The 20,498-nt window shown below is 39.1% G+C and overlaps 1 protein-coding gene across 1 annotated transcript in view; it reads left to right on the top strand.

Annotated features, from left to right (window-relative positions):
- Positions 1 to 20,498, top strand: part of ERC1 (ELKS/RAB6-interacting/CAST family member 1) — a 294,006-nt gene that overhangs the window by 44,490 nt on the left and 229,018 nt on the right. The window contains exon 2 of the mRNA XM_082308445.1: positions 10,721 to 11,137. Within this exon, the coding sequence (XP_082164571.1) occupies positions 10,721 to 11,137 (417 nt within the window). The remainder of the gene's footprint in view (positions 1 to 10,720; positions 11,138 to 20,498) is intronic.

The following is a 20,498-nucleotide window of genomic DNA, read 5'->3' as shown; positions in this document are numbered from 1 at the left end:
TCAATCCATAGTCTCCAAGCATTGGGTAGGTCACAAGATCTTCCACTGTTGCTTGCAGGTGAAGGATGCCGCCATGCTGCATTCCAGATTGACAGGAAGAACGAAGTATTGTATTGCTGTGGGCAAGGAGAAGTTGAAAAGCTTACTGCTTTATATTAAAACTAATGATTTGAAATATTATAAATTTACATGTCCCAGCCTACCTTGTAATTGTTTCTTCAGTCCTCAGCAGTCACAAGCTTGAAGTATTCAAAGAGCTTTAAAGATCAGGCCTACTCTGTATTTTATACCCTTACATGAGAGGCATAGGGTTTATGCATACAGATGCAGTTATTAAAAATATTTTGGTCAAAATATTCTTGTGGGACCCATGCACATGTGCATTGAGATTTATACTGTAATCTCTCCAAACCAAGCAGTATGGAAGGTGGCTTACGGGGGGGGGGGGGGGGGGGGGAGGGCAGTTGGGGTGGCAAGGGGAGGATGATGTGGATAAAGTAGTCAACAGCTCTCTTGTGCATAGATTTTTTGTATAGTACTCTTCCATTATCAATCATAAGCTGTTTTTCCTTTTTAGAGCGTAGTGTTGATGTATGGTCATATCTTGGAAAATGCTGAACACAAGATCATAGAATCATAGAATACCAGGTTGGAAGGGACCTCAAGGATCATCTGGTCCAACCTCTCTAGCAGAATCTAGACGAGATGGCCCAGCACCATGTCCAGCTGAGTCTTAAACGTGTTCAGCGTAGTGGAATCAACCACTTCCCTGGGGAGATTATTCCAATGATTGACTGTTGTCACTGTGAAAAACTTACCTCTCGTGTCCAATCAGAATCTCACTGGTAGTAACTTGTACCTGTTACCCCTTGTCCTCACCATGTGACTCCTTGTAAAAAGGAGTGTCCATCTTCTTTGTAGCTCCCCTTTAAGTACTGGTACATGGTGATGAGATCACCTCTAAGTCTCCTTTTCTCAAGGCTGAACAAACCCAGCTCTCTCAGCCTATCCTCATACAGCAGGCTTCCCAGACCCTTGATCATCTTGGTGGCCCTTCTCTGGACCCCCTCCAGCCTGTCCACATCTTTTTTGTATAACGGGGACCAGAACTGTACACAGTATTCCAGGTGTGGCCCGACAAGCGCCAAGTAGAGAGGGATAATGTCGTCTTTATCTCTGCTGGTGATGCCCTTGTTGATGCAACCCAGCATCCTATTGGCCTTCTTGGCCACAGCAGCACACTGTTCACTCATGTTGAGCTTCCTGACCACCAGGACCACCAGGTCCCTTTCCACAGAGCTGCTCTCTAGCCAGGTGGATCCCAGTCTGAGCTGCACTCCTGGATTATGTTTTCCCAGGTGCAAGACTTTACTCTTGTCCTTGTTAAACTTCATAAGGTTCTTGTTAGCCCACTCTTCCGGCCTATCCAGATCTTCCTGCAGGGTGTCTCTCCCTTCCAGAGTGTCTACTTCCCCACTCAGTTTGGTGTCATCTGGAAACTTCATCAGGCTACACTTGATCCCGTTATCCAGATCACTTATGAAGATATTGAATAGCGTGGGGCCCAATATCGATCCCTGGGGGACCCCACTTGTGATGGGTTGCCAGTTTGAAAAAGAGCTATTTACCACCACCCTTTGGGTGCGGCCCGCCAGCCAATTCTTCACCCACCATACAGACTACTTGTCTAGGCCATAACACATCAATTCCTCCAGGAGGAGGCCATGGGGAACTGTATCGAAAGCCTTGGAGAAGTCCAGGTAACCAACATTGACCGCTCGCCCCATGTCAACCAAACAGGTCACTTTATCATAGAAGGCCACCAGATTTGCCAGGCACTATCTGCCTTTTGTGAAGCCGTGTTGGCTTTTCCCAATCACGTGCTTCATTTGACTCGTGGTGGCCCCCAGGAGGATCCGTTCCATAACTTTCCCAGGGACTGAAGTAAGACTGAGATCAAAGGTTGTGTAGAAGAGCACCTTTTATCTTGGATTGATTCCTTGCATCAGCTGATGGAAAGATGTATTTGCTGACCTCCCTAATAGAGGTGACTAATAAGAATATGTTTTTTCAGAAAAGCTCCAAATCTATTAACAAAATGAGTCATGTTTCATATAGATGCTATTAATTTTAAAATATTAGACATTTATGCATATGTAAATGTTAAAATTCTCCTTTCCTCAAGTACCATAATAATTTCTAATTACTTTTAAGGTATGAGACGTTCACAAAAGCCAAATTTGGCACTTAAGCACCTATTCCATGGATGCAACATTTAGAAGTAATCTATACCATGGATGAAATTGGGTGTGTTGTATACATATGCAAAATCACATGAGATGGAATTCTACAAGTTCTATCATGGCCAGCCTGAATATAGATCAGTCTGATGTTTGTGTGTTGACTTTTTTTTTTTTTTTTTTTTTTTTTTTTTTTTTTACAGAAGCCTCTTACATGAGGATCCATTTTACCAACACAGTTTGTGACAAAAGAAGTTTGTGCTTGCTAGGCAGGGGAGAGAGAAAGTGTAAAGAATTATCTTATTGCAATGTGTGAAACTGCATATATGCAAGGACTCTTGTTTCTTTAGCAGTATAAGAGCAAATAATCAAAGCTCATATTTGTATATAAATAAAACATTATATTTAAGCAGTGTAACGCTAACCCAATTTGGACAGCCTAGAGGGAAATAGAGGTTAAAAACGGTATGGAAATTGTTGCTTCCAATGAGGAATTATAAATATTTGCCCTAATCCCACAATACCTATTCTCCAGAAAGGTGAGGGGTGCTTAAAAGAAGCCAGTTTCTGCACTCCAGGATCATAGCATGCTGACACTCAGTGTGTGAAATGTAGATGTTAGGAAAATTTGCATGAGAAGAAGCTTTTGAAGCATGCTAAACTACTAACGTAGATCTGCCTTTGGAAATTTAGACACATGGTAGCTGGGACTAACTGGTGTGACTTCAGGAATAATTTTCCTTTGTCTTCTGTTGCCTACTAGATCATTTGTGATATCTGCCACAGAGCTCAAATTGGTTCAATCCCTTAGGAAGCCAGAAAACTGCCAGAATTATATTCATAGTTCAAAAACTGATAAACAAACTGATGTTTTTCAGAAGTTGACTATGTTTGCCTAGACTTAATCAGAATTTTAATTCTTATTCCACAATTAAGTGCACAAATTTCTTCAGAATAAGCTATATTTTTACCGTGCATCAGGTGTTCTGTAGAAACTGCCCATATACATGCTTTATTCCTTGAAAATATAAATAGCTTACTTTTTTCTTTGTAAGATAAGCTGCTTGATGTTTACCATAGGTAAAATCTTTCATGAAGATATTTACCACTGAATAACTGGTGTACTGCATTTATCCTGTTTTACCTTGCAGCCTTTTTTATGGATGTACCTGTACACTTAGCATGAGGTGATTGCATTGCAGTTTTGATTCTTCTGTGGCTACAGGTTTATTAGGTTGTTTCTGATCTGCTTACTTTTGGAGTTTAAATTCATTCCTGCTGGGTTGCTTCTGGTGTTTTGGTTTGGTTTTTTGTTGTTGGTTTTTTTTGGTTTTGTTTTTTCTTTTTGTACAGACAGGGTGAAGGAATTAGGCTGCTGCACACTGCCCCCTTAGCCCAAATGAGTCATTTTGTGCGAGTCTAGTTCAGCTGACAAATGTATTACTGACAACTTAAGCTCTTTATCTATAGTGCTTTTTTACCATCTTGCCCTTCTGCTGTCTCAGAGATAATGCAATGTATGGTTGTCTCTAAAATACAAGTCTCTTTCTTTGACTCTCACAAACTAAATCCTATTAAAATCATAGCTGTATTTTGTATCTAAGCTAAACGTTATAAAAATCACCCATTCATTTCCATTTAAATAAGGGTTTTGAAGCCCCTGGTCCATCTTACAGGGAATATGTAGCATTTCTGGAATCAGCAAGTTCTGTTTCATCACAGCCCTGCTGGACACCTGACATTAGCCCTTTTTTCAGTTTCTTTGCGTGGGCTGCAGCTGAATGTCAGCAGGGACTCCCTGAGACAGCCAGGCCTTTGCTTCTGCGGTGCATTCAGCAGAATCTATTTCCCAGAAACGCCGCCAAAACATTAACTCTTTGAGAATGGGAGAGAATGATTTGCCATAGTGACCAAATCCTGTTGTAGCATTTGGCACGTGATCTCTTTTGAGCTGAATGTGGTTCATTCTCTTACAAATGTTTGAAATGCTTTCATTGTAAAGAACATGAGAAGAATTGTCATAAGGCAAAAGTTTGTGATTGTGCATGTGGATTTGCTGGCAAGAAAAGCACCTTTTAGTTCTGTCATTTTCTGGTGATGTACGTTTGAGGGTAGACCTTATTGAATTGTTCTTCTGAAATAAAATACGACATAATTATTGTATCTTTTCTTTCCAGAGTAGTAGCATTGTAGTCATGATGATCTAAAGACAAAAGTAAGGCAGTGTTTGTAGGTACTACAGGTACGTCTGTTTCAGACCTGGAAGGGCTTTTGTAGCTGAAAGCTTGTGTCTCTTTCCCAGCTGTAAAAATAGTTGGCTGAATAAGAGATTAGCTGTAAACTGGCATCTTCAGAAACCTAGTTTTTGGTCAATTAACAAATTATATCTGTCTCTTTTTTTATTTTTTTATTTATCCCTGGGTTGGATTCTGAACAATAAATGCAGAAATATGTGATAGGTTATAAAAAATGCAAACCTGTCCTGTGTCTTTCCAAGCACTTACTGTTTTCTACATGAAGAACAGCTTGATCACTGAGCAGATTTGCAGAAAACTGCCAAATACATGTACATCATAAAGTTGTCATTCAATACAGGATGTACTGGCGTTGTGGGTTAACAGTAGAAGTTATCAGGAAATTTTCAGTAGCTAAGTTTGTCAATAATATTTTTATAAGAAACTTTTATTGAATCTGCTGATTTCAGCAAAACTTTTGTTAGGAAAAAATTTCTTCCCTGCAGAGTGGAATTTTTGATTAAAAGTTAGGGAAGAGTGAGATGAGATCAGCCCCTGAGCAGGAAGGAGACTTGGTCAGGCGGGGATGCTCACTGGAGTGTGGGAGATGCTAAGGGGTCTCTTGGCTAATTCAGACAAAGACCTTGAGCCAAGATTCATCTTCCCTTTATGACACTGGGATGTGAGATATGTAGGTTTAAATTCCAAAGCCAGTAATGTACAAAGCAGAATCTCTTTTGGTCCCTTCTGGAAGAATGTCCTGTTAGTGATCCACCCAAGAACAGTTTATTGCCTACTGACTAGAGCCTCATTTGGGATGTTTGAAGATGATGGGTAAGAGCTTGAACCTTTATCTCCCAGGCTGAAGCTTTTCTAACACACCACTAAGTATTTTAGTAGGACCTCTCTTTTTCTCCCCGTCCTTTCCATCACCCCATATTCTCTTGCTCATGAATATAAGTCTTCAGTGTTCTCCCAGTGTAAGAAGAGAAATTTTTTTTTAAGTCATTGAGTTTTGCAGAATGTAACGATGCTTCCGACCTCATTGTGACACATATCTGTGACACAGTGTCATATAATTGCATGTTATGTTTCCCCTTGTTGCTGGGAAAGAGTAGGTTCTTCTCTTCCTTTTTGCTGATTGTTGACAGGCATCTCTTGAACGTATTGAATTTTTTCTTGGTATTCCAAAAATTAAAGTAATTTCCCTGGTTAACCTACTTAGAATTTAAATCCAGGAGATTAAGAAGAACTTAACTACAGAAGTGTTCTCTGCCTAGGTGCCTTGCCTCTGTTGCAGAGCCCGCAGTTCTAATTCAGGCATTTAGACTTCTTGAATGAAGTACAGGGATGAGTTATGTATCTGATTACGGTAGTTACAAAGGCAGTATCTGCAGTGGGAATAGCCTAAATCAGGCAACCAAAAACAAACTGACAAATGCGTATTGGAATATTAAAACACCGTAGCTTGGTAGGTCAAGCTCTGTTTTGCAAAGTTGAGTGTGGAAATCCTTCCTTTAAAAAGAGTGTCACAATTTAATCCTTTCTTTCAAGATCATGCTAGTAGCAATGGCTGCCTCCTTTTGATCTAAAATGTAGGGTTAGAATACAGGTTTTGGCTGTAGAGTATCAATTAAATTCCTTTTTCTGTCTGTGGATGTTAAAATGCACATCCCCCACTTCCTTTGGAATGGTAAAATGATAAACATTTAATATAATTGGAAGTATTGCTATTCAGGTCTTTCTGTTCTTACATGTTTTGCCAATTAGAATAAGAAGCTGTACTCTTTTTAGTATTTTCTGTCAGGCCTACTGAATCTTTAAGTATTTCATGCAAAATAGAAACGCTTCAACAGGGAGAGATGAAAAGAGCTGCCTGCAGCAAGGTTCCCAAACTCACCAATATAGCAATAGGTACGTTGCATTATCCTGAGACTGCAACAACAGGACTCTTTTGTGAACCAAATATAAGGAACTTCTGTATCATTGGTTCTATTCATACTGTAGGCTGGAAACTCATCTAACCAATCTACCAAGGTGTGGGAAATGTGAATTTGAATCCTGTTAGGTGGAGGCGAGGATTTAATCATGTTCTGCTACTTACAGATGTAAATTTTGTGCTGCTGGATGAAAGGCAAACTCTGTCCCCGCGTAGAGCCCGGTTAACAAACTTTAAGTTGCCCCATGGAAGTAATACAGGCAGAGGAACAGCTGGTAAGAGGTTGTGTTTGCACCTTGCCCTTTTAGGATTTGCATTTGAGGTGAGCCTGAAGGGGCTTAGCTCTGTCAAGAGGAAAGTACCTTGGGCATAACCAGCAAGAGACTTACTAGAGAACTGTGCTCACAAAAATATCTTTGTGATTTGCAGGTGTAGTTATAGTTTGTTGTGAGGCTTAAAGATCAATTTTCATTACTTGAAAAACAGGGAATCTTCAAGGTCCGAAATAAGAGCAATAAGCTTTAAGCAAAGTACAGGTTCAACATAATTGCTTTGAGTTTAATTACGTTACCTTTATTAAGCTATTTAAGAAAAGCATGATTGGTACTTATTCAGCAGAGTATGATGTAACCAAGCTCAGTGGTATTAAAAGTATTTTTACTTGTTTATTTCTAGACAAGACAATTTCAACAGTATTTTTCAAGTTTGATTGAGGTCTCTATTCAGGTCCTAGAAATAGGATTAAGCATCAGTGGCTAGTATTGCATGAACTTGGAAAATATTTTGCCTTTCTGGGTTAGTCACGGATTTAAAAGTGAAGTCTGAGAAATGGATGAGAAGCTGGAAAGACTTGCCTGCTCCTTCAGTGGGAAAAGGATGTTTTCTTTGAAATGATACAGAAGAGCAGCTATGTTAACTGAAAAAGCAGTTTATTTATGATGCCAACTAATAAAGGGTATTGTTCCATTATTCTGAAAATCAAACAAAATTTTTGGAAAGCAGAGAAAAGAACCCATTTTGCATACATCTTGCACGTTGGAAAGGAGTGGGTGTCAAAAGCATAGAATCATTTTCTATGGCGTATTTTCCAGTTACCTTGCACATAATGAAGTTTGTTCTCAGCTGAGCAGTTCAGAGAACAGTGATAGTAATTCATAAGCTTGGTGCTAACCTTTCCTCTTGCCCTACTTTTTCATTTTTCCTGGGAAACTGAGTTCGAGGCAGTTGCTGACCATTTATGTTGGGTGTTCCAAACTCTCTTGTCCTTACTTAACAGACTGATGGATACTAATAAATACTGTTTGTCACAGGTATTAAATTTTATTTCATAGCATGTTTATGAATCATATAATAGATTTTAGTTCTTTGACCCAAAGGTTGCATGGGGGCTTTTCCAGCTTTGGGGGAGATAATTTCTGTGGGACTGAGACACAGTTCTTGCCTTCGTAAACTGAAATGAGATTTCACAGCAGATCAAATGGTAAAAATGCGGGAGTTTGGTTGTGGTGATTTAGTCCATTGATGTTTATAAATAACCCAAGTTTGATTCTGAGACAACACTGAGTAGAGGAAGTAATTTCATTTAGCAGATGATGTGGTTGTTCAGAAGAAGCTCTTTTCTCGCCTGGGAGAAAGGAAATGCTGAAGTGGCAGTATGTGGAGGGGCAGGTGGATGCATGTGGGAATTTGTTTGTTAGCTGGAGGAACAACACACAGCTGGGCTGTGGATAAGTAGGGCTTCTCAAATACAAATGGAATTAACTCGTGTGGAATTGTGAAGTTGTATCTAGTGAGGTTATTGTTTAAGTTCAACGAAATTTAAGGATATTCTCTCACTACTGCTGTTGTAGTCCTACTGACTTTATTGGTGTTGTAATGGTACAGATGAGGCAGACTTTTTCATGGGTGCAGTAGATTTTCTTTTACAGCTTGGTCAACGTACCTTAATTGAACAGATGTAGTAGTTTTGATTGCCTACCTGCATGCTGGCATGTTTGTGGTAGTGCCTCAGTTTTAAGACTTGGAAGTTGTCATTCTCACTTTGACTGTGGTTTTGGACAGTAAATGAAAATTTAAATCTTTAATTAAAAAAAAAAAAAGAAAAATAAAGTGATTTCTAAAAACATTTTCAAAATCCATATTGACTGCCTTGAGATATTTCTTTTCTTCTCTTACACTACTAAATGCTGACTTGAAAATAAATGTAAGCATCCACCAATATATAAACACAATGTACCTTTTAGAGTAATTAATTATCCCCTCACCTAATATACCTGTGCTGTTATCACACAGATTCTATAACCTAAAGTGTAGTTTTTGATTAACAGAATTAGTAACTGCCAAGCATTGTGTTATTGAAATAGAAGAAAAGACAATTACAGCATCTTGAATCAATCATGAAGCTAGGCATTTAAGCTGATTTCAGTTTATGCCGATACCATAAAGGATGGTTCTGTTTCCTTCTCCACCAGCTCCTTGACTGCATGTTCCCACTCCTGCTTTGCACCAGGATCAGCATTGGTGTAGTCACACTATCAACTGGATCAGAGATCTGGCTGGAAAGACGTTTTGTTTGGTTTTGATGGGGTTGATTTTCAGCCAGGTGAAATTTTGATCCAGTTGTCAGTGCCAGCCACCTAAGGAAGGACAGAGAGCTGGACTGTTCCTTTTAGTAGCAGTGTGGACTTAGGTGAGCTGATTGCAAAACAGCACCTTTAGTTTCAAAAAGCTCTCCTTAGGCCAGAACACAATAGGAGGGGAAGTACTTAATCTGAAGTACTGACATTTGTAAAGAAAATGGGATTGGACTGCCTTATGCACCATTCTATACAACCAAACTAACGGTTAGTGGTTAATATTTCTAGAACAGGTTAAAGGTAGGTAACTGTGTTGCAAATACTATCTTCTGTCTATTGTCTTTTCATAGAATCACAGGATGGTTGAGGTTGGAAGAGACCTCTGGAGGTCAACTGGTCCAACTCCAAGGAATTTTACATAAGAGTATCTCCAAGGAATTTTACATAAGAATTGTGATAAATATATTCTTGAAGTAATACTTAAACCCAAATGTTTTTACATCTCCTCTTTTCACAAATATTTGAGTGAAATGAAGTACTTGGATTTATGTCAAACATATTAATTTGGCACCATCTTTACATTATAGACCTTAATGGTCTGTCTCCTGCGTCAAGCTTGATAATAGATTATAACTAATACTAACTAACTAGTACTTTAGTCCTAGTGAATACTGGAAGTAGCTGTATTGCAGACACTGATTTTTGTAATATAAAAGTAGACCCCAGGGATCAGACCATCTGACTTGTTCCCATTCAGACTAAATTGTAAGCATGTCTGCCACTCTTAAAGGAGTAGAGATGTATCACTTGGTGCGTATGTCATCCGTGGTAATCAGATCTTTGTTCAGTGTGTTAGTACTTCTCTGTTATTTTCTTAATACTTCTGTCTTGCAGAGAAGACGACAAATGTTTATCTAAATATGAAGTGAGGACTTTTTTCTAGGCAAACTATGCTTCTCCTATATTATCCCACTATATTAACCCACTGTATTCGCAGTCATTGAGACAGAATTTTTTGTCTTACATGACCACAAATTACTACTGATCATTTGATTGGCTTCACATTCCTCTTTGTAAGGTGGTAATTTCTCTTCTGTACTAAAATCAAAAAATGCATAAAATTGTATGATGTGACCCTTCTCCCCAGTCAGCATATATCCAGTTTTCTATAGCTGTAGTTCTTCCTGACATGCTGAAGTTTCTTCTGTGAGTCAACTGGGAAGCCTGTGCTATGTGTAGTGTTAGTACTGAAGACCCTGGGAGCCTTCAAGGCTGATTACATTTTATTAGATGGTATGTAATTTCTAATAGTGACATGTCCCTCTGCTTTGTCAAGATAGTAATTCTAGTCTAGGACTTCTTATGCAGAATTCTTCTATAGCATAGGCAAACATTTGGGAAAAAAAAAAAACAAACCTTTAAGCTCTCAGCTTACTGACATTTTCCCATTTGAAATAGTGACTCACTCAAGTTGGTGGAAGTGACAGAGTCACCTGAGTAAGAGGTTTGTAGTGTTAAGCAACCTCTACCAGGTATAGAAGTAGGGACTTGAAATTTCTGTAGTGTAACCCAATTCCACCTCAACTGGGCTTTCAGAAAACAATGTTGGTCTGTCAGTGTTTGGTTTCCTCTTGGTTGGTAGTTCAGGAGCACTGATGTGGCTCATACTGTTTGTTCTCTTTCTTTCTCCAATGGAGGGAATCCTCTGATTTTATTTATTTATTCTTTTAGCATATGCAGATGACTATCCAGGCTCTGCAAGATGAGCTTCGGATCCAGCGGGACCTGAACCAGCTGTTCCAGCAGGACAGCAGCACTAGAACCAGTGAGCCCTTTGTGGCAGAGCTGACAGAGGAAAACTTCCAACGACTTCATGCAGAGCACGAACGCCAGGCCAAGGAACTCTTCCTGCTACGTAAAACCTTAGAAGAGATGGAACTGCGAATTGAGACACAGAAACAGACCTTAAATGCACGTGATGAGTCCATCAAAAAGCTGCTGGAGATGCTGCAGAGTAAAGGTCTGTCAGCAAAAGCCACTGAGGAAGATCATGAGCGAACAAGACGGTTGGCTGAGGCAGAGATGCACGTGCACCACTTGGAGAGCCTTCTCGAACAGAAGGAAAAAGAAAACAACATGCTGAGAGAGGTAAGTGACTGAGCTCTGGGTTCATCTCCGATCTTAAGCTCTTCTCTGTCTCCTCTCCATTTCACAGCTGTAAGGAAAGAATCTTCCGTCGTCTCTATACGCTGTATTTTACATTGCAGACTTGGCAGAATTCGTCCCTGTTTTAGAACTTCTTTATGGTTTCCTTGCCTGTGCTTTCTGGGGTTCTGTGCTTTAGGCCCCACTTTCCCTGTAGTCTCCGTATGAAGCTCCGGAGGTGAATTGTCACACAGGCTGTAAAATTCATTCTTCCGTTCTGTTTTAGTTCGAGAGAAAGTAGCTACCTGTATTCAGGAGAGAGCTGAGAGAAATCTTTGCAGGAGTAATGGATGATTGCTCTACAGTTTCCATGGAAACAGTCGTCTTGCTGTGAAGGGTATTTGATAAAACTATTAGCTGCCCTGGATGCACAGCCAAAAAAAAGATTACTTAAAGGGGCACTGCTGCACACATTGTAACCCCTTCCCCCCATTCCTCTGAAAACAGAAAAGAAAAAACATTGTTATATCTGTATTGCACCTTAGAGGAGTACATTGGCAGGCATTCTTCACTATTAATCATCCTAAACTAATGATAATAAAATACAGGCTACGCATAAGTATCTTGGAAAATAAATGAGTTGTTGTGTAGCCAGTGTCATTACATTTCTTGATATTGTTAAATGCATTTTCCTCTTGTCAACCAGCCTCCTAAAGTGTTCTAATATTAACTTCTAAAAGGCTGGTAATTCAGCATGTGTTGTGTACATACACAGGTATGTATGTATATGCGTGTATTCACTAATGATAAGATTTTCTGTAAAGTTTATTTTACATACATCTGTGGATTGAATGCATGAATTGATAGCTCTACATGTATGTGTAATATGTGTGTGTGAATATAATGACCTGTTTTGGGCATTGCATGTCTACTTTGTGGTTCAGCATTTTTTTGAAAGCCTGATGCGTACCCAAGATTTAAGCCCCCTCTCTAAGACGCCAGGGAAGCAAGGTCTGACACAGAGGTTTTTGAGATGAGTGGTTGCAGCAAATAAATACTTCTTAATACCTCTTATTCATATGTTTTCCATGGCCTGACCCATTGTACTTGTGTTCTTGCAAGCATTTATATAAGAAAGCTAGAGCCCATTGCATTTCTGAGCCAGATTTAGGCCAGATTTATTTTTTTAGAGCAGTAATCTCTTGAGTGTCTGGAGTGAAGATAATATGATTCCAGAGTTTCTACACTACAGTTTTTCCTTTATTTAGCAACCAATGATAATTCTGTTCCAATTCTTGTATCTATTTCAGGAAGAGCCCCAAATGGCTTCCATTTGTTTCTGCTTTAAGTCCAGCAACATAAATGAAAAGCTGGCAGGGGCTGTGTAATTTTTTTAGGATTGCAGTTACTTTTGTTTCTGCTACTGATGAGTAGATGTTGAGAGATAAGAATTGTTGTTTCATTCACACATACTGGAAATCATCAATCCTAGCCTTTATGGTAGAAGATTTCCTGGAGAAGGTAGAGATGACTTACTGACTTTGAAAGTGCAAACACTGTTTACCTAACATTTTAAAATTAATTACTCCTTGCTGCTCACCCAGCTCTAATGCATTGAGAAGGGTAAACTGGGTGTACTGTAATCTGTAGCTCAAGCCATTTATATGGTATGGGATCCAGCCTTGAAGCTGAGCACCCTTGGAAACATGGTGTCATCTGCAGAGATGCCAAATTATCTCCTTAGGGAACTGGGTCACATCAGGAGGGGTTTTGCTAGTACCCGTGTGTTGTCCTTGAGCTCTGAGCTAGACCGAGCTAACTGAACTCAGACTTGTCTACATGAAGCTCAGGTGTCATGTTTGGGGCTCCAGGAGGCTGGAGAAAATCAGGGGATGTTGCTGAACCATAGCTGACTGCATCTGACTTTCTGAGCACCCAAGTTGCTCTGCTCTGCAGGTCTGGTTCAGAGTTGCTATCACCGTTGCACACTTGGAAGATGTCTCTGTGCAGAACCTCTTAGGTATGTCTGCATCACCCTCCTCGGCTCATCTTCTATTATGTGTTTATCTGTATTTCTATAGTTTGAGGTTATTTTAGCCCTTTGCTACCCCAGATACTAACTATGGAATTTTTGAGCTGCCTTGAAGATATCAATCTACTTTCTTGATGGTTCTATATCTAGCATCCCAGTATCTGGAAAGGCATGCTAAACTCTTCTTTAAATACTGCTGTTAAAGGAAGCATTAGTATCTCAAATGGATTTGCATGTGCTTGGGAGGTCAGCTTTATACTTCATGTCCTAACACATTAGAAAAGCTCAGCAAACCTTTAATAGCAGTTTTGACCATCTTAGCTAAAGCAAGTTCTGAGATTTCAGAATCCACTAGTACTGTTTCTGACTTTACAAGTGTGCTAGACTTCGGGTAAAAATCTTTGCTGGTAATAACAATAAAGATCTTCATCTTGAAGCAAAAAGGCATCCCTTCATTTTTCAACTTTGAAGCCTACATGTAATTCGAACCATGATGTTGAGACTCAAGGTCATCAGATGGTTTCTTAGACAGACAGTGCAGGTGCAGTGGCCAGCAGTCTGACCTTGAAAAATACATGTGAATTCATTGATTTCTTCAGCTATCACTTACTGTGATTGTACTGAAGATTGCACTAATTTCTTAAGGAAAGGAAATTCTTAGAGAGCCCAGACTTGTCATTCTGATAAGATCATAACCAAGGAATAGCTGTACTGGTTCAGGCCAATGATCCCAGCATTCTGTTTGACATAATGGCCATATGCACACACCCAGGAAAGGGTAAGAACAAGGCAAACATGATACTTCTCTGTAATGTTGTCCCATCTTCCCAACTGTTTACAGATGAAGGTTTTCTTGAACTTTTTGTGACTTGTCACTTTAGTACCTTCCATAGATCTGCCATCCGAGTACATGGTCAGTGTCTTCTTGAGCCCATATAAACTTTTGCAGCTGTAGCATCATTTGGTAAGTGGTTCTACAGGCCTATTCTCTGTTGCAGGAAGAACCTGCCTCATTTCTTTTGAGTTTGAACCTGTCTCCCGGTAGCTTCATTGACAGCCTCTTGCTTTTGCCCTGGAAGACACAGTGAACGGGTGATTGCTACCAAGACTCTGTGCCCCTCACAATTTTAGATTTGTCATATCCTTTCCAAGTTCTCTCTTTTTCCAGGCTGAAAAGTCCAATGCTACTTAGTTGTTCCTCATATAGAAGATATTGCATATCTTTGATCATCTTCCAGAGCACTGTCTTAGTCTCCCATGTCCAGGTTATGAAATGGATTCTCCTGCATATAGTGAGAGGTATATCCTTAAGCAATTTGACTCTCTTGTGCTTTTCCCAAATGTCCTGAATTCTGGGGAACTCAAGCAATCTTTCCATACGAGTCCATAGGAAAGATCCTGTATCCAGCATAGGATGTATTTGGCAACTCACTGATACAGAGGACAGTCTCTCATTAACACAAAATAATGAAAATTAAATGTCTCATTGAACATCTGAACACAGACATGGATCTGGATGCCCTGACTTCAGCAGATGACAGTGTGGCTGCATCACATTCCTCTACCCTAGAAAACAAGCTTAAGCTTCATAGCTTATAAAAAGAGGGCTGCTATTTTGAATACCCCTTCTTAAGTCTTAGTGAAAATTATTCATATTATTGTTGGTATTCTAGACTTAACTCTCAGAAACAAAATTATTATCATACCAGCAAGAAATACTTGATGGAATTCAGCAGCTGGACTGCAGCTTCCAGCATAGCTCCCACATTACATCAACGGCCACCTCATTGTTCCAGACTCACCTGTTGCAGAATGATCAGTGATGGCAGTGACAGCACATAGCTCTAACGATAACGAAGCTTGCTGTGCCCTTTTTGACAACCTCCCTGTTCCCCCACCCAAAATGCTAGATGCACGGAGTAGAAATATGTTTTTCTCAGCTACACGGAGTAATAGATACACCAAATATCAGTGCAACTTATGGCAGAATATGATGTGGTTGTATCCACATCTGGTGTTCTACATACCTGGAGTACTTTGATTCCGAAGGACAGTCCAACGTCATTACACCAACTTGGTTAAGCCTTTCTCTTTTGAATTGTTCATTACTCTCTGTGTTTAGGAATATGTATTTGAAGAAAGAATTGAAATCATACACTTGTAGCGTCGCAGTCAATAAAGAGGTAACTTCTTGAGAGTTTTTGGAGAAAAAAGTTTATATGCCTAGAAGAAAAGATAAAAACACAACTATCTGTATTGGTTCTACCCAGGGGGAACAAAAAGAAGCTGCGCATTGTGTATTATTGTCAGATATTTGCCAAACAACTTTATAGCAGTGTTGTCCCATTTTCTTACTCCTTCACAAGGGATATCAGCACGAACTTTACAACAGCAGTTAACCTGATGACCTGTTTGTCTCTGGGTTGCTGCTGGACATACATACTCTGCAAGCCAAATACATCTTTGTTCGCAGCAGTGCTACGGCATATACTAATTGGAGTCTCTGGGATATACTGACATATCGCTGCACTTCTGCTCAGGTAGGCATAGCCTTTGATGTCTCAGATTGTAAGAACTAAAGAGGGTGTATGAGGGGAAGCTCCCAAATGTATTCTCTTCTTTTCATTGGCCAGTGTGCTTATTGGTATCTATCTACCCAATACACCTATGAAGCCATCAATCCCATCATGCCTTGTATAACATATATTCAGAGTCCTGATAATATACATGGCCCTAACCATTGTTTTTTCCTGAAAAGATGCAGTAGAAGTCATGCACGGTGCTTGTTCTTCTTCCTTCATAACAGTTTTACCACGTATTTGTAATGAAGGATATGTAAGTCCTGCAAGTGACTTGTGACAGGCTGTATGTGGCTGTTGTCAATACCTTCAGCAAGAGGTCAAAACTAAGTCTCCCTTTAAGTTAAACTGTGATCATGTAGCTATAGCATTCTCCTGGGAAAAGGGAGTGGTTGGCTCGAACCTTGAGGCTAAGCAGGTATTGAAGGTGGGGTGAGGTGTTCGTTGAAATATCAGTGTAATAGAATGGCAACATAGTTCATCATAAAGAATGAAACAGCTATTTGATTTGATAGACAAAAATTAGACAGTTATTCCCTGAACTGTGAATCCAGGTCAGGAGCAGATGGCTGACTACAGCCTTTTATTCGGAAACAGAAAGAAGGCTCTTTATCTGGAAGGTTTCTTCAGGAGGCAGTTCTAGGTTCAAGGTTCGGATGTTAACAGTGGTGTGAAACAAGGAAAGAACCAACAGTAGCTTTGCACTTTGTGCTTCCAAAACTGTGTTTGGTAGTAAATTACAGTTTTGATTGTTTTTTTTAATAATAATTGGGCCCATTCAAACAAGATGGATTTTTGATACAGCTGAGTGCAAGACTGAATTAAGGAGTTAGGGATGTAGTGCTTAACCAATAAAGAGTGGTTTTGTATGTAAAGCAATCACTGAAATGGGTCATTCATAAGGGCACTCATTTACAATGAACTTAAGGAAAGAGGCTGTGGTAGAAAAAGCTATTATTTCTTTTCATCTTCAGTGTTTGTTGAAATGGCAAGCCCACAAAGTCCTGTTTGTGAACTGTATTACAGTTATCTAGTATGGCCTTATTACAAGAACCGATCCCTGTTTGTAGCTATTTTGAATCAAACAGTGCTCACTTTATTCTCGGAAGTAACACTACATTTCTGTGAGCACTCTTTATTGTGTCTCCATGTAGGGTAAATGTCTGTCAGGGCAGTGAGCAGGCGCGCTAGGCTATAACATACATATACTTGACGTAGCTTTAGATTATTGTACTTGATGCTGTGATGGCCAAACAGCAGCAGCAAGGAGCTCGGTGAGAAAGGATGGATGTGCCATCTAAGTATACCATCGGAGCACTGCTGAACAGTGCCCCAACAGGGAAAGGTTGTTTGCCTTATCTGACCAGATTTTAATTAACTGTGACAAGTTTTGCAAAGAAGTTCTTTTTCCATGCGTGTGTTAAAATTCTTACCCTTTTCTGCTCCAGGCTCAGAGAAGGATTTAGAAATTTTAATTGGAGCAATTAGAGTTATCTCAAAGAACACTTTTGTCCCGTTCCAAGATTTTGCAACATAAATACAACACACTTTTAGAGAGAATTTTTGGTTTGCTGGAGTAGATAGAGTCAGTAATTGGAACTCTTACTACCATCATACTAGGGGACATCTTTCCGATGAGTTTAAAAAAAAAAAAAAAAAAAAATTCTGCTTTTTCTGTTGCTGCTTCATTCTTGTGACCTTTTAGAAGAGTGTCGTGTTTTAACCCTGGCTGGCAATAAGCACCTCCCAGCCGCTCGCTGACTCTCTCCAGTGGGATGGGGGAGAGAATCAGAAGGGTAAAAGTGAGAAAACTCATGGGCTGAGATAAAGACAGTTTAATAGGTAAAGCAAAAGCCACGCGCACAAGCAAAGCAAAGCAAAACAAAACAAGGAATTCATTCACTACTTCCCATCGGCAGGCAGGTGTTCAGGCTTCTCCAGGAAAGCAGGGCTCCATCACGCCTAACGGTTACTTGGGTAGATAAACGCCATTACTCCAAATGTCCCTCCCTTCCTTCTTCCCCCAGCTTTGTATGCTGAGCATGATGTCATATGGTACGGAATAGCCCTGTGGTCAGTTGGGGTCAGCTGTCCCAGCTGTGTCCCCTCCCAACTTCTTGTGCACCCCCAGCCTCCTCGCTGGTGGGGTGGGGTGAGGAGCAGAAAAGGCCTTGACTCTGTGTAAACACTGCTCAGCAATAATGAAAACATCAGTGTGTTATCAACATTATTTTCATAGTAAATCCAAAACACAGCAATATACCAGCTACTATAAAGAAAATTAACTCTATCCCAGCCAAAACCACACAAAGAGGATAGCAGGGAGAACTGATTTAAATCAAGATAATTTAAATAGTTATGTCTTTATTAGAATCACTTGTTTGGTCTAGAAGCAGTTTTAAAACATACAGAGCTTTTGTAGATCAAAATTTGAGAAAATGGGCTATTGCAACTTGAGACCATGCATAATTTATTCTTTATACATTTTGCTTTTTTTAATACCATTGTAGTTTGGAATGTCTTATATGTCACTTTATAAAAGAATGACAGTTAAAAACGTTCAACCGTACATAAAATTATTTTCATCTTTCCTCAGTTCAGAGGTTGGTAGCTTGATAGCTCTTAGAAAGCTGAAAAATTAGGGTAAAAAAATAACATATTTGTTTCATGTCTTTCCAGACTACAAAGAAATCATAAACATCTTCTGATTCTTGTATAGCACATTTCTGATTTTTTATATAATAATTTAATAATGTGTGGGAATTAAGTAAATGGAAAAAAGTAGAACTCCAGTCATCTGTCAGGGTTTTTTCTCTGTATTATAGTTATGATCTCATCAAAGTAAAATAATCCATAAAATTTCAATGGGTTAATTCATATGCTTTTTCTAGCATAGGGGGCTATATAGAGATTATTATCTATATTATAGAGATTTATTTTTTTTAACTTATTTCAAACAATCTTTTTGTACATGAATGAGCTACTTAGTCTTTTTTTTTTTTCTTATTCGCACAAGACAAAATTTCTAACTAGTTCATTTTAGCACCTCCATCCCCTTTAGATGGGATTTTTAAAACTATGTGAAACAATTTAGAAATGCATAAATCTGGCTGGGGATTAGAGGTTTAAAATACATAAACTTTAATGTCTTTTGTTATATTAGAAGATTTTCTTTGTCAATATGTATGTGATTTGCTTTGTTTACAAATTACAGCTGAGGTATAATTTCATTGAAGATGTTAATATTATCCTGCGCTTCTCTTCAGTAGAGATGAAATCTGTGGAATTTTGTTTCCATAAGTGTGAAAGTTTGCAGTAGAAGAAAAAAAAATTGAAAATACCATTTAGAAGTTGGAAGCTAATTTAAGGAGAAAATATATGCTTTTTTACCTTTAAGAAGAGGGAAGAAAGGAAAAATGAAGAACTAATAGAACATATGTAAATAAAGTTCTATATGATTAAGATTTTAATTTTAATTGACGTTTAGCTGTAGTCAGTTTTCAACACAATGACTTGCTACTTAAAAGTAATAGGAAGGTTTGAATTGGTCTCTCTTATCTTTATCTTGCTTTTACTCTAATGCTGAAGTTTTGCAGGATTTTGCTTTTGTGTCTTGCTGATTGGAATACTGAGATGAACTGGAAGCTGTGTTTTAATTTTCACTTTAGATGATGCCTTTGTTAGCAAACTTAAGTATCCTAATATCTGAGGTTTTGGTTGGATTTAGAAATTGCTGTCTGAACGTATTCATAAAATTGCAAAACACAGATGAGTTTCTTTAGCCAGGGGTAACTGAGCTTCAAAGCAACTGGCACCCTCCATTATTGATGTGTGTGCCATTTTCAGCACATCTTTCAAAGTTATGCTCTTTATTAATATGATCAATTTATTTTTCAGGGAATTATGTTGATTGTGTTTGCAAATGCAGGAAATGACAAATGGAAAAATACAAAAATAATTTGAGGAGTTGAATCTGAAGGAACTACCGTGATTATTCGTTCCAAACTTGTATATCTATATCTTTTTAGTAGCAAAACTCTAATAGTAATGAGATAAATTATACAGGACTGTTACTATACATTCTTTTTTTCAGTTCAGTTTTACGTGTTGCTGAAATAGAAACTAAAATTACTGGTATCAAGCACATTCTGAAAAATACTCGTAAAAATCCTGAAACTAAGCAATTGTAATACTATGCAGTCACCTTCTGGTCCCAGTTAGTAAAGATATTTATATAAATGAGTCATACAGGTTTAAGGGCTCTCCCAGAGGTCATTTCATGCAACCTCCTGCTCAAATCGGCAATTTCAAGTGATGGGGATTCTACAGCCTCTCTGGGCACCTGGTCCAGTGTTTGGTTGCTCTCCTGGTAAAGTCTTTTCCACATTAACAAGACAGAATTTTCTGTGCTGCAACTTTTGCCTCTTGCCTGTCATCCTTCCACCGTGCACTTCTGAAAAGACTTTTGTCTCCGTCATCTCTAAGGTTCCAATTAGATAGTTGTAGAGGGCATTAAGGTTCCCCCGAGTCTGCTTTTCTTTTCAGCTGAACAAACAGTTCTCTCATCCTCTCCTCTTACATCGCGTGTTCCAGCCCCAAACATCTTGGTGGCTGTCTGTTGGACTCTCTTCAGCTATTCAATGTCTTCCTTTTACTGGGGAGCCCAAAATCGGGCACAGTACTCCAGCAGTGGTCTTGCAAGAGCTGCACAGAGAGAAATAACTGTTTCCCGTCTCCTGGTCATATACTTTTG

The sequence above is a fragment of the Platalea leucorodia genome, assembly GCF_965183815.1.
Source record: "Platalea leucorodia genome assembly, chromosome: 4".
In the NCBI taxonomy this organism is placed as follows: Eukaryota; Metazoa; Chordata; class Aves; order Pelecaniformes; family Threskiornithidae; genus Platalea; species Platalea leucorodia.
The sequence above is the reverse complement of the archived record's forward strand: the minus strand, read 5'-3'. Positions and strand labels throughout refer to the sequence as shown.